This window comes from Equus przewalskii, chromosome X, assembly GCF_037783145.1.
Source record: "Equus przewalskii isolate Varuska chromosome X, EquPr2, whole genome shotgun sequence".
NCBI lineage: Eukaryota > Metazoa > Chordata > Mammalia > Perissodactyla > Equidae > Equus > Equus przewalskii.
The window spans coordinates 107,506,559-107,524,491 of record NC_091863.1 but is presented as its reverse complement, the minus strand read 5'-3'; the positions used below and the strand labels follow the sequence as shown (position 1 = coordinate 107,524,491).

Sequence of the window (17,933 nt, the reverse complement as noted above, 5' to 3'; positions counted from 1 at the left end):
TGTTGGATTTTGGCAAAGGCTTTTTCTGTACCTATTAATGATCATGTGATTTTTCTTCTTTAGTTTGTTGATATGATAGATTACATTAACTGATTTTTGAATATTGAACCAGACTTGCATATCTGGAATAAATCCCACTTGATCATGGTGTATGACCTTTTTTTTTTTTTTTACATTGTTGGATTTGATTTGCTAATATTTTGTTACAGATTTTTGCATTTATGTTCATGAAAGATATTTCTCTGTAGCTTTCCTTTCTTGTAATGTCTTTATCTGGCTTTGGTATTAAGGTAATGATGGCCTCATAGAATGAGTTATGAAATGTTCTCTCTGCTTTTATTTTCTGGAAGAGATTGCAGAAAATTGCTATCCTTTATTCCTTAAATGTTTAGTAGAATTCACCTGTGAAACCATCTGGACTTGTTGCTTTCCCTTTAGAAGGTTATTAATTATTCATTCAATTTCTTTAATAAATATAGGTTAATTCAGATTATCTATTTCTCTTTGTGTAAGTTTTGGTAGTTTTTGTCTTTCAAGGAATTGGTACATTTCATCAATTTTATCAACTTTGTAGGCATAGAGTTGTTCATAATATTATGTATTATCCTTTTAATATCCATGACTAGTAGTAATGACCCCTCTTTCATTTCTCATATTAATAAATTGCATCTTCTTTTTCTTACTTGATTAGCCTGGCTCGATATTTTTTAATTTCCTTGATCTTTTCAAAGAACTAGCTTTTGGTTTCATTGAATTTCTCTATTGATTTTCTGTTTTCAATTTCATCAATTTCTGCTCAGTTTTTTGTTATTTATTTTATTCTGCTTGTTTAAGGTTTATATTGCATTTCTTTCTCTAGTTTCCTTTAGTGGCCTCTTAGATTATTGATTTGGGATCTTTTTTCTTTTCTAATATCTGCATTCAATGCTATAAATTTCCCTCTATGGACTGCTTTTGCTTCATCCCACCAGTTTCAATAAGTTGTATCATCATTTTCATTTAGTTAAATATTTTAAAATTTCTCTGAAGACTTCTTCTTTGCCCCATGTGTTATGTTATGTAGAAGTGTGTTTAATTTGCAAATGATTGGATATGGTCTTGTTTTCTTTCTATTATTGATTTGTAATTTAAATCCATTGTGGTCTGAGAACATTCTTTGTATGACTTCTATGCTTTTAAATTTGTTAAAGTGTATTTTATGGCCCAGAATGTGGTCTATCTTGGTGAATGCTCCATGTGAGCTTGAGGAGAATGTATATTTTGCTGTTGATGGATGAAGTATTCTATAGATGTCAATTAGATCTAGTTGATTGATGGTGCTATTTGGTTCAACTATATCCTTACTAATTTTCTGCCTTATGGATTTATTAGTTACTGGTAGAGGGGTGTTAATGCCTCCAACTATAATTGTGGATTTGTATATTTCTTCTTATAATTTTATCAGTTTTTGCCTCACATATTTTGATGCTCTGTTGTTAGGTACATACACATTAAGGATTATGTCTTCTTGCAGAATTGAGGTGTTTATCATTTTGTAATGCCCCTTTTTATCCCTGATAATTTTCCTTCTTCCAAAGTGTCCATAGTATGAAGTTCATTTGGCTGCTCTAGTTTTTTCTTAGTGTTACCATGATGTCTTTCTCCATCCTTTTATCTGTATCTTTATATTTAATATGTGTTTCCTGTAGACAATCTATAGTTGGCACTTGTTTTTATATTTACTCTGATAGTCTCTATCTTTTACTTTGTGTATTTAAACCATTCACATTTAAAGTAATTAGTGAAATAATTGCATTAAAATCCACCATGTTTGTAACTGCTTTCTATTCATTGCACTCATTCTTTGTTATGGTTGTTTTTAATCTCCCTCTCTTTTTCTGATTTCTTTGGTTTTAACTGAACATTTTATATGATTCCATTTTTTTTCTTTCTTAGCATATCAATTATACTTCTTTTTGAAATTTTTCAGTGGTTCCCCTAAAGTTTGCAAAATGTATTTTTAACTATTCTAAGTCCACTTTTAAATAACACTATATTGCTTCACTAGTAGTGCAGGTACCTTATAACAGAGTATTCCCAATTCCTCCCTCCCATCCCTTATAACATTGCTGTCATTCATTTCACTTATGCATATGCTATAATAACCAAATACATTGTTGCTATTATTACTTTCAACAAAGTTACCTATTAGATCATCTTTTTAAAAAAAAGAATATATTTTATTCCTTCTCTAATGCTCTTCCTTTCTTTATGTAGACCCAATTTTCTGACCTATATAATTTTCCTAAAAATGTACTTTTAGCATTTTTTTGCAAAGCAGGTCTACTGGTAACAAATTTCTTCCATTTTCATTTGTCTGAGAAAGTCTTTATTTCTCCTTCCCTCCTTCAATGATAATTTTGCTGGAAACAGAATTCTAGGTTGGTGGGGTTTTTTCTTTGAATACTAAATATTTTGTTTCACTCTCTTCTTGCTTGCATGGTTTCTGATGTGATGTTCAATGTAATTCTTATCCTTATTCCTCTGTAGGTAAGATTTGTTTTATCTGTTTTTTCTTCCTCTGGCTTCTTGGAAGATTTTATCTTTGTCATTGGTTTTCTGCAGTTTGCATATGATATGCCTGGGAGTCATTATTTTGGTATTCAACCTACTTGTTATTCTCTGAGCTTCCTGGACTTGTGGATGGTGTCTATCATGAATTTTGTGAAATTTTGACCATTGTTACCTCAAATATTTCTTCTACTCTGTTCTCTCTTCTTTTTCTGAAATTGCAATAACACATATTTTCCACCTTTTCAATTTGGCTCACAATTCTTGGATATTCTTTCCTGTTTTCTTTTCATTCTTTCTTTCTGTCTGCGTTTTGATTTGGGAAGTTTCCAGTGCCATTTCTTTAAGCTCATTGATTCTTTCCTTGGTTGTTTCCAGTATACTCATGAGCCCATGAAAGGCATACTTCATTTGTGTTTGTGCTTTTGTTTCCTATCATTTCCTTTTGATATTTCTTAGGGTTTCTGTCTCCATATTTACATTACCCATCTCTTCTTGTATGTTATCCACTTATTCCATTAGAGCCCTTAACATAATTGTTGTTTTAAATTCCCTGTCTGATATTTCCAAAATCTGTGCCATATCTGAGCATGGTTCTGATAACTGCTTTGTCTCTTCAGACTGTTTTTCTTGCCTTTTAGTGTGGCTTGTAATTGTTTGTTGAAAGTAGGCCATGATATATTGGATAATAGTAACTGAGGTAATTAGGCTTTTAGTTTGAAGTTTTATGTTAATCTGACTAGAAGCTGGGCTGTTTAATTTTTGCTGTAGCTGTAGGTGCTAGAGGCTTTAGTTTCCTCTAGTGTCCTTGTTTTATTTTTTTCTCACCTATTGATTTTGGGTTTCCCTAAGAGCACCTTCTTAAATGGGGTCTGTGTCTTTCTGGTGGTAAGGTATGGGGGAAGTAGAAGTGGTTTATAATCTTATGATTAATCTTAGTCTTTTAGTGGGCCTAAATCCTTGGGGTGTGACCTTCATAAATTTTTCTAAGACTTTTTTTCTCTCTTTAGGTATGACAGGAAGGCTAAAGGGGGCTGGGGTTGTCTAACTGCCCTTCTCTCAGGTATATTAGGCTTTGGCATAGTTGTGTCCCTTGGAGAGCAGCCATTTGTTATGGAGAACACTCATGGTGTATTTCTAAATTATTACTTTTCCCCTCCCCCTGCCTGAAAAACAAGACTTTTCTTAGATCTTCACCATGAGTACTTTGTGTGTTTTCTGAGGTAAATCCCATGGTAGTGTCTGGGACCTATAAGACTGGGGACCCAGGAGTTTTTAACTCTGAAGCTAGTCCACATTCAACCTCTAGCAATTTGTCAAAATTACCATTTAAGTTCCTACTAGTTTATGGCTCCAATGGCTTCTGCTCCAGGTAAGCTGATCTCAACTGTGGTTCTATGTATTTGCCTATCTTCCCAGATTTTGGGGTGGCACTTTGCCCTGTGACCTCAATTCCCTAATAAGTCTAAGAAGAATCACTGATTTTCAGTTTGTCCAGCTATTGTCTTATTGTTGAGGATGAGAATAATGATTTCCAATCTCTTGACGTGTTGGACCTGAGACTAGAAGTCTCCCAATATCCAGTTTTCAAGGCTGACACGTGTTGTGGAATTAGCAAGGGCTTTGTTGTTAGACTGATCTATATTCAAATTCAGGCTCTGGCATTTAACTATAGGTGTTACCTTTTGTGCGTCATTTAACCTGTTTGAACCTCAGTTTCCTCACCAGTCAAATAAAAATAATTCCAAATACATATGGTTGTATTAAAGTTAGGTGAGAGGACAGATGTGAGCAAGTTTATCACAGATCCTGGTATGTACACTGCAGATACCTTATAAATGTCAGTTTTCTTTTTCCGTTACCGTACCTATGCTTGAAAACAAAGACTGTTTCCAGTTCCACCCGTTGTCTGGCATTTATCCTAGGGATTAAAAAAAATCCTATAAAGTATTTATCGTTCTCAGACTGCTGGGTAGACTGCCTTATTCTTAAAAGCTTGAAGGGAACTCAATGGTTTATTTATTCTTCTCTTCCAACTACAATTATACTCTCCTTTTTAAAAAAATATCCAGCCTTCTACTGAAAAGGTCCATGAAAACATATTTCTTTCTGTCTAGGTGTGAATACAGAAACATCAGCACCAAATACTAAGGATGGTCATTTTGTTACAGTGATAGGCTATATGTCCTGCTGGGGGAGGTGGAATAGTAGAAGAAGTTATTGAACCATTTAAAGAGAGGTAATAGCCTGATTGCAAACTTCGTGTATCAAACCACATCTGGAGAACTGTGTCCCTTTTTGAGCACCAAAATTTAAGGACAACATTGACAACACTAGAGTGTGTACAAATAATGGTGATCAGGATGGTAATGGGGGCACCTACAAACCCAGAAACCTTGCTATATTGGGATGTGTATTAACTCAATTTATTAGATCTATTTATCTGTATCATTTATCTTTCTGTATATTGTAAAAAAATAGAATATTTTCTGTTTAGTACAAAATTTTTTATTATAGCTCTGATTTTACATTGTTCCAGTTTTTCCTGGACATAACTCTTGACTTCTTCCCTGGAAAGAGACAGAGGGAAACCTCCCATAGCTTAAGTGTACGTTATTATCTGACCAAAAAAATCAATGGGCTGAACTTCCTTGCAGTGATTCTTGCCCTTGGCTTCGTTTCATGAAACCTCAAGTTGCCAACCTCAAGCCGAGCATGCCTTTTCACCTAGTCTTGGTTCCCATAAGTCCCCAAGGAGCCTTTGCTTGAGTGGTTATGGTTTGGTCTGTTGTCCTGTGATGCAGAAGTAAGGGGGTTGGGCAAAGCCCAGAGATGTGCTAAGTGGATTCTGAGCTGTGAAAGTTGGAGCAGGGAGCACATGTGAGCTTGAGGTTAGATATGAACCCCTAGCCCTTTCCCTCTGCAATATGTGTTGTTGTTATTCTTTCTGCTGAAGAGTTCATGATCTTTTGTAATTTTCTTTTTCTATTGATCTAGCAGTGTTAGTAACAGAAACTGAGAAAAAAGGGTGATGGCAGTACAGTCTATGAAATTCACTGTCATATGTCTTGCACATTAGAGAATACATGCACTATACTAGAGATGAAATTTGCCTTGTAGAGAATTCATTTTAGGGTAGCTGAGATGATTGAGACCTACAGGGTAGCATCGCAGCAGCAGTCATCCTTTCCTTACCTCATGCTGCCCCAAGGCAAAGGTGAAAGTACGACTCTGCTTTCTTGGTCTTGGGCTTCTAACACATTTCCATTGTAGAGGAGAAGCCAATGAGAAAATAATGAGCTTAAAAAAACTCAACTTTCTCCAAACATTTTTGAGAATGTGTGTGCTGGCTATAGGGCTTAGGGCAGCTAGAGTGTACCCATCGCTGTGAGATTCTAGTTTGCAGTTGTGTGATCCTGGGGAAGTGCTTAAACTCTAATGAACCTCAATTTCATCATCTATAATAAGGGGAATTTTTTCATGGACATGGAATCATTAATTCAAAAAGATACATGCACCCCTATGTTCACTGCAGCATTATTCACGATAGCCAAGACTTGGAAGCAAACTAGGTGCCCATCAAGGGATGAATGGATAAAGAAGATGTGGTATATATACAATGAAATACTACTCAGCCATAAGAAATGATGAAATCTGGCCGTTTGTGACAACATGGATGGACTTTGAGGCTATTATGCTGAGTGAAATAAGTCAGACAGAGAAAGACAAATACCATATTATTTCACTAATATGTGGAAGATAAACAAACACATAGATACAGAAAACAGACTGGTGGTTACCAAAGGGGAAAGAGTAGGGGAGGGCAAAAGGGGTAAAGGGACACATATGTATGGTGACATATAAAAACTAAATTATTGCTGGTGAACACGATGCAGTCTCTACAGAAGCTGAAACATAATAATGTACACCTGAAATTTACACAATGTTATAAGCCAACATGACCTCAATAAAGTGACTTTCAAAAAAAGACATCAGTTATGTCAAACCACCAGAAAAACTTAATAATATAAGGAAAAGTTCTAAAATATTTAGAATAAATTTTAGTAACAAAAATAAATATTTTTATAATCTTGAAAAAAATAAGTGGAGATTTTTGGTTGTTGTTAGTGCCTGTAGAATTGATTCTGACTCCCACAAACCCTGTGTACAGTGGAGCAGAGCCCTGCCTGGTCTTTTTACGCCATCTTCTCACCATCCGGCACTATATTAGACAAAGCTTCACTGCTATTCATAGGGTTTTCATGACCAGTTTCTTCAAAAGTGAGTGACCAGGTCCTTCTTCCTAGTCTGTCTTAGTCTGGAAGCTCTGCTGAAGCCTGTCCACCATGGGTGACCCTGCTGGTATTTGAAATACCATGGCATAGCTTTCAGCATCACAGCAATGTGCAGCCATCACAGTATGACAACCAACAGACGGTGGTGTGGTTCCCTGACCAGGAAACAAACTCAGGCTGCGGCAGAGAGAGCACTGAATCTTAACCACTAGAATACTAGGACTGATTAAAATGGGGATTGCAATATCAAACTCAGAAGGTTGTTGTAAAAAGTGTGTGTCATAATATGCTTGGAAGTGTTTTGTAGACTCTAAACCATATAGCTTGTGAGTATTTTTAAGACAACAATGGTGTATCATTTCTCCCCATCTACCCAGCACTTATGTACCCCTAGTACCTAGCACAGAACCTAGTATATAATAAATGATTGCTAACTAAAATTAAAATGAAGGAATATTTTTAAATTTCCAAATTTCTGATGATTTTAAGAATTCATCGACTGGCCCTTTGCATTGGGCTAGATGATCTCCTGGCCTCATTCAACCTTTAGATTCAAGGATTGAGAATAAAGTAGCATGTGGGGTTAGGAAGAGATTGTTATAAAACAGGTAAACTTTCCAGGAATTGCTTAATGTTCTAATCAAAACAAAACAAACAAAACAAAGGAGCATTTAGCAATTGATCGAAATGAAGATTAACTTTCTCAAGTGGGCTTGGAAGCCCAACTGAATTGCACCGGCATCTGCTCAACATTGCTAGGCATGTCATAAGCCCAAGGGAAGAATCTAGCAAGCGTGTTCTACCTTGTGAGGGATCTAGGGCAGATGGCGGTGGCACAACCTAGAGCTCACTTCTGCCACAGATGACTGAGATGTTGGACTAAGTGATCCCAAGGAGCTGTTGGAGTACAGTCTCTCTAGGAGTCTGAAAGTGGTAATAATTTGATTTTTCAAGGCTCATGAATTGGCATCATTTGGAGGACATCTGTCATGGACCTTTGCACTTTGGAAGGAAATGAAAGAAAATACTAAGTTAATTTTAAATGTCTCAAGAAACTTGGTTATTTTTGTTTGTTTTTAAACTCTGTCTTATTTCTTGAAAAACCTGCTATTGTGATTGTTTTCCCTTTCCTCACATAAATGTGAACCCTGACTATTTGGGATAATTTCTGTCTGGATTGTTTCAGTTTGGAGAAAATGAAATGGTGACATTACTGCTTTCTCTCTCAAACCAATGACACTAATTGGGCCTTATGCCAAGGAGTAGGAGCAGCAGATGTAATCCTGAATTCATAGTCTCTGTAGAGTAGATAAGACTTCCAAGCCATGTGGAAGCTGAACTTACCAAGGAAGCTTAGCAGTTACCCTTCCAGATGTTCAGCCTGCAAATACCAGAGGTGTTATTTTCAATATCAAATGTATCAATAAGTACATGGATTGTTTTTTCCCATCCAGATACCCATTTAGGGGACAAATTCCATTTCCAGGTCTGGCAATCTGTCAGATGGCTCCCTTTAAAGTTATCTAGAGAAAAATCTACCCAAAATGATTAAATTCGTGATAGCTTTTATTCTTGGCTAAGAACTTGCATCTCCTCCAGGGCTGAATAGGCTTAAATTGTTGCGAGTTTATATAGACTATGATTTGTTGTCAAATATTTATCTCTGTCTAAAAATAAAATGTCTTGAAATACAATTTTAACTGAATAAATCAATGAGGGAAAGAGAAATAACTTCTCATTTAGCCAATTTTTAATCAATATTTTCATGAGAGGCTGAAATGTTAACTGAATCCTGGCTCTTGTCGTTTGAAATATAATTTGTGTGTTTGAGAATTTATGCGCACATCAGGGTTTGGACTTCATGTTCAGAAAGGAAAACTGATTTATAGGAACAAACAACTGCAGGCGTAGAGGCAATGCCGGAAATGAATATGACTCAATTATTTAAGGCAAATGGGACCTTAATCATGACAGCAATAGAGAAATATAAAATTCAATTACACCCTGGATTTTCCTGCTTTAATTTGTGGGCATTTCTATATCTCTTATTTTACAGAGGCCTTTGAAATTGTTGTTCGCCATGCCAAGAACTACACCAATGCCATGTTCAAAAACAACTATCCGAGCCTGACCCCACAAGCTTTTGAGTTTGTGGGTGAATTTTTCACCGATGTGTCTCTCTACATTCTGGGTTCTGACATCAACGTGGATGACATGGTCAATGAATTGTTTGACAGCCTGTTTCCAGTCATCTATACCCAGCTAATGAACCCAGGCCTGCCTGAGTCAACCTTAGACATCAATGAGTGCCTCCGAGGGGCAAGACGTGACCTGAAAGTATTTGGGAATTTCCCCAAGCTTATTATGACACAGGTTTCCAAGTCACTGCAAGTCACTAGAATCTTCCTCCAGGCCCTGAATCTTGGAATCGAAGTGATCAACACAACTGATCACCTGAAGTTCAGTAAGGACTGTAGCCGAATGCTCACCAGAATGTGGTACTGCTCTTACTGCCAGGGACTGATGATGGTTAAGCCTTGTGGTGGCTACTGCAATGTGGTCATGCAAGGCTGTATGGCAGGTGTGGTGGAGATTGACAAGTACTGGAGAGAATACATTCTGTCTCTGGAAGAACTGGTGAATGGCATGTACAGAATCTATGACATGGAGAATGTACTGCTTGGTCTCTTTTCGACGATCCACGATTCCATCCAGTATGTCCAGAAGAATGGAGGAAAGCTGACCACCACCGTGAGTACCAGTCTACAGTTTTCAGGGGAATTGGGTCCTACTAGGGTGGGGCAGCCTGGCCAGCAGCAGGCACTGATGGAGAGAAGTGAGCAAAAGATTGGAGGGTGGGCGGGGATGATAAAGGGAATGAATGACCCCATAGAGCTAGGCAGCGCATTAAGACGACAGGCCGTGGAGTCATAACTCCTGGTTTTGAAGTGTAGCTCCAACCGTGCTTGCCATGGCACCTTGGGTGAATCCTTTTCTCTTTATGATCCTCGTATTTCTGAGTCATAAAATTGGGATAAAAAGAATGTCTTCTTCGTAGGGAACAACATGTGTCAAAGCACTTAGAATGTGCCTACAACATGGTAAGTCTTCAGTAGATGTTAGCTATTGTTACCATTGTTGTTAGTTATCATAATCCTCTTGACAACCTTTTGAGGCAGGAGCCAATATCTCCATTTTACAAGTGAGGAAACTGAAGTTCAGTGAAACTGTAACTTGCCCAAGGGCGCCCAGCTATAGTTAGTGGAAGAGCCCCGATTCAGATTCAGATTCATGATTGAGAAATTGATCAGGTCTCCCTTTAACTAAGTTATCACCGTTTTTTCTGATTCTGATTTCACTCTCATGCTCTGAATCATGTATATCACATTACCATTTTGAGCAATGACTTTAAACACAGGAGACCCAGCTAGAACCCACTAAATAAACCTACACAAGAACATAAGCGAGGTAAAACATCCATGCTTTCCAACAGTTGTTTTTGCAGCCTTGGTTATACCAGCGTAAGGCTGGTGGGATGTGTGATGGGCGTAGGACAGTTCTGTAAGTGAGGCAGCAGTTTGCTTGGTTTCAGTCAGATATTGTTAGTTACATTGTACCTGTGAAGCTAGAGTGCGCTCTTTCAGAACCACAGGCAGCACCCGCTTTTCAATGTAGAGCAGAACATACAGCCAAGTGCTACAAGCCAGGTCCCAGCAAGGTGGTGGTGACTGATTCCTGAATGCTGCCAGCTGTGTAGAAGGAAGTGGCAGAATCGTATAAAACGCTACTATTATTCAGTGCCTACTACATTTCAGGTGCTCTGCTGACCAGTTTACATAATATTATTTCACAGTAATCCATGAGATAGGTCCTAATATTGTCCCCATTTTACACAGGAGGAAATGAAGCTTAGACAAGTTAAATACCTTGCCCAAGATCTCAAAGCTAGTTAAGTGGAGTTGGGGGGTGGGGACTGGGATTCAAACCCAGGCTTGGTTGGCTTGGTTTGCTTACTTGGCTTGGTTGACTCATGCTCTTATCTTCTATACAGTGCAACTGCTGTGTACTCCGAGCCATTGCTTGCCCAGAATGTGGAGGGCAGATTGGGCCATTTAGCCTTGTCTTTAAACTCTGAAAGTGCGAAACAATAGGGGTAATTGGTTTCTTTGGTGAATTAAACTAAGAAGGAGGACAGAAATGATGCAACTCACTGCATGGTTACTTACAGAGGCGCTCTAATTGCCCCATTCACCATGTTAGCCATTTAAAACACATTTGCTGAAAAAATACTTTATAGTAAAATGAACAGAAATGTCCTATCTAACCATAGTGTTCTTCAGTGGCTAATTATTCCCTTGACTGCTTTATAATTCGAGGCTAGATTCTGGGGCCTTGTGCAAAAGTAAATCTCATAGAACTAAAAAAAATGAAAAGTGAGTGCATTCATATGTTCATTTACCTGATATTGGTTGAGGGCCCACTATATGTCAGAAACAAAGCAAGGGTGCCAGGGGTGTAGAAATGTCTTCAGTAAGAGGAAAAATAAGGAGACAACATTAAAGATAGGGTATAGGAGTGTTTAAAGGTTGCCTCTGATATTGTCACTTGACGGCTACATAGTTGATCTTGAAAGCATATATTCTACTCTAGTGCTTTTAAACACAAAAAATAGGGTGGGGAGCTGGTAAGGGATCAAGTCATTGCTTTGATCAGGCTCTAGGCATGAAGGTTTATTTAGTAAACATTTATTAAGCATCTGTTTTGTTCATGGTACTTTGCTAGGTGCTGGGTATTCAAAGTTACCCAAGACATAGTTTTTAAGTCTTGAAAAGATCACAATCTAGTTGACAGACATGTAACTGAATAAATTTCACCTTAGTGAACATGTCACTAAAATGTGAATGTTAGAAGGGCCGTGAGAGATCAGCTAGTCCAATCCCGTTGATTTACAAATGAAGAAATAAAGTTCAGGGAGCTTGTCCAAAGTTATATTTAATTAATGGAAGAGCCGGAAATAGAATCCAAGTCTTCTGCTGCTGCAATCTAGTGCTCTTTCCACCATACCAGTCTGTCTCCCGTTAGACCTTCTCAGACTTTCACTCTAAAAGCTTCATTAGGATTTTGCAAAGACATTGTGAATGTAAGTTGGATGGCTATTTTGCAGCGCCAAACCTGCTATATTTTAGGTGCACATGTGCACACATGTGTGTGTGTGTGTATGCAGAGGGAGTACATTTCATGTCATTATCATTCAGGAGGGAAAGCCTTGGCTGTCAAGAGGTGCTCAGTGATGCAGTCCCTTTCTGTTTTGGCCGTTAAGGGCCTGACTGCTCCCAGTTCCCAGCTGGTTATGAGAGCATGCAGTCTGCCTTCCCCAAGGAATGCCTGAACTAGAACAGAAAGCATATGTAAACTCTGCCTTGTTACTGTTTTATGAGCACCAGCTCTAAGTAATATATACCAAATGGTGGGGGTGGAGGAATCATTGGCCAGGTGTGATTCAGCCCACGCTCTGTACAGGCCAGAAAGAGACTGGGCTATTTATGGAGGGTGAGGGGAAGTGAGGGCTGGGTAGACTGCAAAACTCTATTCATGTTAACAAACCCACAGAATGCCCCAAAGCAAAAGCTGATTTAAAATGAAAGCATTAATGAGATTCTGTTGTAGCACCCTCACCTTCCTGTTGTGATAAAATGTAAAACCCTGCCAGTCAGTTCTGCTGGAGATTATGATCTGGTGAGAGACCCCTTTGAAAATATGTTCTTCCTGAGCTTTGTTGGGACAGCCATTTTAGCTAGCTATAAGCCATGCCATGACATCTGCCATACAGGGGCTTTGCCCAGTGTTTTGGTGGCTACCGTCTACCCCAGATTATGATGGACATTTTGGTCTTCCAAGTGAATGGGGCACTGTTAAATTTTAATAAGTGTGGCCTGCTGGTGCTTTAGGTTTCAATTCTTCAGACCACCAAGTGAACACATGAGGGCGAATGTTGGGGTGCTGTCGCTGGCAGCATCCCTGGAGGTGGTAAGCCTCTAATCCCCAAACTTGGTTCATCATCACAGCCACCTGTGGAACTTGTTAAAGAGATTCCTGGAGTCTGCCCCTGGGGATTCAGATACCATAGGTCTATGGAGAGGCCAGAGAATTTGTCATTTAAGAAGTGCCTAACTGAGTCTGACACTCCTTGGGAGCAAATCCAGCCACCTCGTTTGGAAGATAGAGTACGGCCCAGAGGTTGGAAGTGAAGGACAGTTAATGGCAATGCTAGGACCTGGGATTCCTCATCTATAAAATGGTGTTGATATATGGGGATTAATTGAAATGATACGTTCAAAGTACCTAGCAGAGTTCAAGGCACATGGCAGGTGCTCACTGAGCCACAGTCCTGTACTCTTTCTACCACATTTTTCTTAGTGCCAAATGGACAATGGGTTTTTCAACTTATTTTTAAGTGCCAAGATGTTTGTTATTTTAGTCCAAGGAAGTGAATAAAAATAGTAAATGTGTGAAAATGTATGTGTGTGAGTGTGTGTGTGTGTGTGTGCGTGTGTGTGTGTTTGGGAGAGGAAGGGAAGGAGAGAAAATCTGTATGGAAGTATTAACGATGGGACTATAAACAGATCCATCTTGACTCTTCATCTACATTTATGAACTAGGTTAAATATCTTGGCCCCGACTGAGTAGTGAGTAGGTCTTTAATTGGGTGAGAGTATCACTGTTAAATTTATCAGCACGTTATTAAATTCCACATCTTATACCTTGAAGCAAATACAAATATGTACACTTTTCAATACGCATATTTTCAACATTGTTGTTACACTACACCCAAATTGTTGAATACCACAACTGTCCTTTTAAAATGCAATTGTTTTTATTCTGAAACCATTTTGATTATCATTACTGTATACCTATGTACGGATTATATGCATAGCCATTGTGCATTTTACATATAATTCATCCATTGATTAAATGGGTATTAATTAACATGTTGGATGTTTATTGCTCTCCCAGAAAGTTTCCCAGAAGTTTCTATGATTTCATTTACTTTTTTTACCCCTCAAAGTAATTGCTCACATATTCTCGCACGGCTGTTCGCGCTTTTATTTTTCCGTTTGTACTCATGTACTTTCTTTATTGATTCATCTCAGAATTTCTCAGTGTTAGTGCTTCCTCTCCCACACTTTCATTACCTTGGCTTGTTATATGCTTCATTGAATGTTGTGCAAAATTGCAACCTTTTCTACCACCACGATTTCTCTGTTTCTTCCCTCATTGTGATATTCATTTTAGCACTATTCGAAATAGGATTCACTTCAGGAAGCATTTATTGAAAATCTGATTGTGGAAGCACTATGATCAACACTGGGGGTCACAGGGAGTGAGTGGAAAGATGGCTGTGACTCTGTTGCTGCCCTCAGGGGTCACTTGGCTAGCAGGTAGCAGAGCTAAGATTCCAAGCTACATCTGTCTGACTCCAAATCTCATACTTTTAACCATTACTCTGTGTTGTTCTCTCTCAAATAGTTCCACTCTCTCTTTACTGGAATCTTCATTCCCGGAACATGGGCTAAGTAGCTTTTTATTATCTTATTTAATATCCTGTATTACTCTCTACTGTTTTTCCAGCTGCACAATTGGTTTTTGAATTCATTCTTGCTCCTTGGAGACTTTTGCTATAGTATTTCCCAAGGAAGTACTGAAAGGAATAAGATTTTTAGTCTTCCTAACACTTAAAGGCACAGAGTGGTTTCTGGGGGAAGAAGGGATGCTGTATAGGTGGTGAAAGACCCAGTCACACAGTAAAATACTTTGCCTGGAATCTATATGAGCAGTGCCAGTGGTAAGGAATAGCTGATCTTCCAGTTGCAATGTTTCAAATCTACCTGTTGGACCAACAGATGGTTTTTAGTGCATTTGCCTTTGATTCAGGACCTTAACAATACATCCAAGTCTCTATTAGAGAGTTTCCTTAATAGTGATGCTGCCTTCTGAGAACCTAATATAACCTTGTATCCAAGTACATCCATTTCCTTTGCTAGAATTTCTGAAGACATCTTCAGTGAAGTCAGTATTTATGTGTGCTGGGAAGCTCTGGGGGAGATTCTCTGTTGATCCTCAATAATAATTCACTCTATCAAATTCTGATATTTTGCTGTCTGTGTGAGTGACTGTAACTCATCAGAATTTCCAAGATTAGCCCTACCTTCCTCTCCGCTTTTGAAGGCTGAGGTTATTTCTCAGGTGTCAGAATGTCAGTGTTTTTCTCCTCATGCTATCACTTTGGATTTTCATTTTTTAGTCTCAAATAGAGATACCTTGTCTGAATTCATGCAAGCTACTTTCAGTACCAAGTGATTTCAAAGTGATAAAAACAAGTAAATGGCTCAATACCTAATTAGTGTCTGCAGGTCAGCATCTAGAACTGCGGTAAGCAATGTCATTTGTGTGAGGTCCATTTCTGGAAAGACAAAAATGTTTACAGGCTGCCATCCTTTTCTTCTTCACAATTAACATAGCTTTAGTGATTCCATTGGGGCAAATATATAGTTTTTAAACATAAATTACCTATTTATTGAAGAGAAGAATACAAATGAAAAAATGGCACCATTTTTAGGCACTAAATGTTAATTTCTGTGTAAGTTTCCAACAGTGGCCACACAAAGGAAGCTTTTTGTAATGCTTCGTCCTGAAATTATATATGTTATGGGTCATATTAGGAAATTAGGTGGGCTCTTCACAAATCTAGAATTATTTGCCTTTGCCTCAGCAAGAAGTGGCAGACTGATTACCAGTTGTTTTATGTGTTCCAAATCTTTAGAAAGAAGTTTTTCGTCCTTCTGTCATCTGTGGACTGATGTGGCAGGGACATATCCTCAAGAACTGTGAAAGATCTAGGATTTTTACCTTAATTGCAAGCTAACAAGTTATCTGGCCACAGTTTCTTTAATGCTGGTTAAAGACACGAGATTCTTAGCTCAGAGATGAAGGACAGTTGATTTCTCACAGTAGCCAGAGTATCAGCATTTGTGGCAGATCCCCAATCCCTAATTCCCACAGGGTAAGGTAAAGAAGGCCAGATGACCCCTGCACACACAGTGACTTACATTACAGGACAGGAACATTGAGCTTAGGGGACTCAAATCTTCTATGATAGGTGGTAAGCCTGCCTGCTCTTTTCTCTGAAAGGAAACACTCTCTCTGTCTTCCAAGGCTGTTCACTATACAAAGATACGTGAAAAAGTCTGGAAGAAAGGGTGTTGAGTGCCTGTTTATAAAACATGAAGAAACACACGAGACCCATGTGGAGAAATGTCCTGCAACCTTGGATAGCTGTAAGAACCTCTCAAATTCACAATGCTTTTAGAGGATCAGGCAAGGAAATTAGAAGTTAGAAGACACTTAGCTCAGCCCTGACTGGTTGGCCAAAAGGCAGGGCTGTGTGCCACCTGCTGGAGGGTAGCAGAGGACACATCCAAAGACAGATCAGTGGCAATTTTCTTAGCTCTTCAGAAAATACTTTAAAAAGAAAGTATGAAAGAGGCACCTGACTGTTGCCTCTGGTTCGGAGTAAACTCTGCTACTTTGGGCCTCCAGCTACTGTTTTCTTGCTCTTTCTTTCGATCTCCAAGCTATCTTTTCCTTTCTTTCTTGTTCAGGCTCTGGGGTTGGGAGTTTTGTATTGCTAAGTGGCTTGGCTAAATGAAGTTTTGTCTTTTACTGCACTTCTAAGGTGAAGCATGTGATCAGCACAGAGTAGTAAGCAGATGGTTATCCATGTCTACCGGGAGTGACGTGGAGGACTGATTTGTCCGCGGAGTATATTCAGAAATGTTAGAAAGTCAGGAACGTTCACCCAAGTGGGCAGAAGTCCAGGAACGCCTCCAGCCATGACCTGATATTCTGAGAATCCATGTGCTCCCAGAATGACAATGAGGGAGTCGAAAACGCCTTTTTTATGTTGGGTGGCCAGGGCATCAGAGCACAGCAAAAGCAGCCTGTAACATGGTGAGGGCAGAAAAGCACCTGGATACTTGCTCTCTTCACTGTAAAACCTGAGCCACCTCAGAAGACATGGAGTCATGTACACAGTGCGATTCCTCTGTGATTCCTTTTTCCCCACTTGGAATAAGGTTACTCTTGGTGACGATAGCGCTACATCATTCACTCACAATAGTGCCACAGGGAAGCTTGGCTCACTAACCGCTTCAGCCTGTGCATTTTGTTATCTTGCTCACGTCTCTGGCAGAAAATGCTTTCTACTTGGGCTGTTTCTTAAAAGGCAATCCACGCAGCCCTACCTGAAAAATTGGGAACCTATTTTGAACATCACAGAAGCATTTCTAAATGAAGTTACACTGCAGCACAGTGATTTCCTCAAGGGAGGGGATGATTATAATATTTGCTGTAATAAAGAGTTTCACAAAAAGGCCAAGATGATGGAATTTGGGGCAGATTTCTCTGAGTGCTGGCACTGGGCACTGTACGAGGTCTCACACATTACCCTTCTTTTCCTTGTTGTGGACAATGTTAATGGGGTAAGAGAAATAACCTCTGTTTTGGTGAAAGTACGGATTTCTTAGTGTTCTTTTAAACTGTCTCTTTGGACATTGGGGTCCAGAATGCATCAGACTTCTCAAAAGCGATGCTGGAATGGGCATGAGGGATCTTATTGGGGTGATGAAAATGTTCTAGAACTGGTTTGTTGTGATGGCTGCACAACTTGGTAAATTTAGTAGAAATCATTAAGTTGTATACTTGAAGTGGTGAATTGTATAAATCCAAAAATATACCTCAATAACATTGTGGAAAAAAGATTTCATAAGATAAAAAGTTGTGGAATTAATATATAAAGCATTTTAAATACCACAATGTATAAGCATATTAGAAAACTGCTAGTAAAACAATACATATATAAATATTAACCATATCATTCAAATAAATTACTGTATAAAGTAAAACAAGAACAAATAAAAGAAATGCTGGAAGCCAGAAGACCAAAAAACAGTCTCTTTGGGAAGTGCATCGTCCAGCAAGGCTGCTTTCATATTTCCTGTGGGAGGTGGGGGTGGGGGAGGGCTCGTGCTG

At 38.7% G+C, this 17,933-nt stretch overlaps 1 protein-coding gene across 2 annotated transcripts in view; it reads left to right on the top strand.

The window, feature by feature from the left end:
• The window catches only part of GPC3 (glypican 3), a 402,731-nt gene that overhangs the window by 208,406 nt on the left and 176,392 nt on the right, over nucleotides 1-17,933 (top strand). For both annotated transcript variants that reach the window (XM_070606588.1, XM_070606589.1), the window contains one exon: nucleotides 8,902-9,596. In XM_070606588.1, coding sequence (XP_070462689.1) covers nucleotides 8,902-9,596 — 695 coding nt within the window. The remainder of the gene's footprint in view (nucleotides 1-8,901; nucleotides 9,597-17,933) is intronic.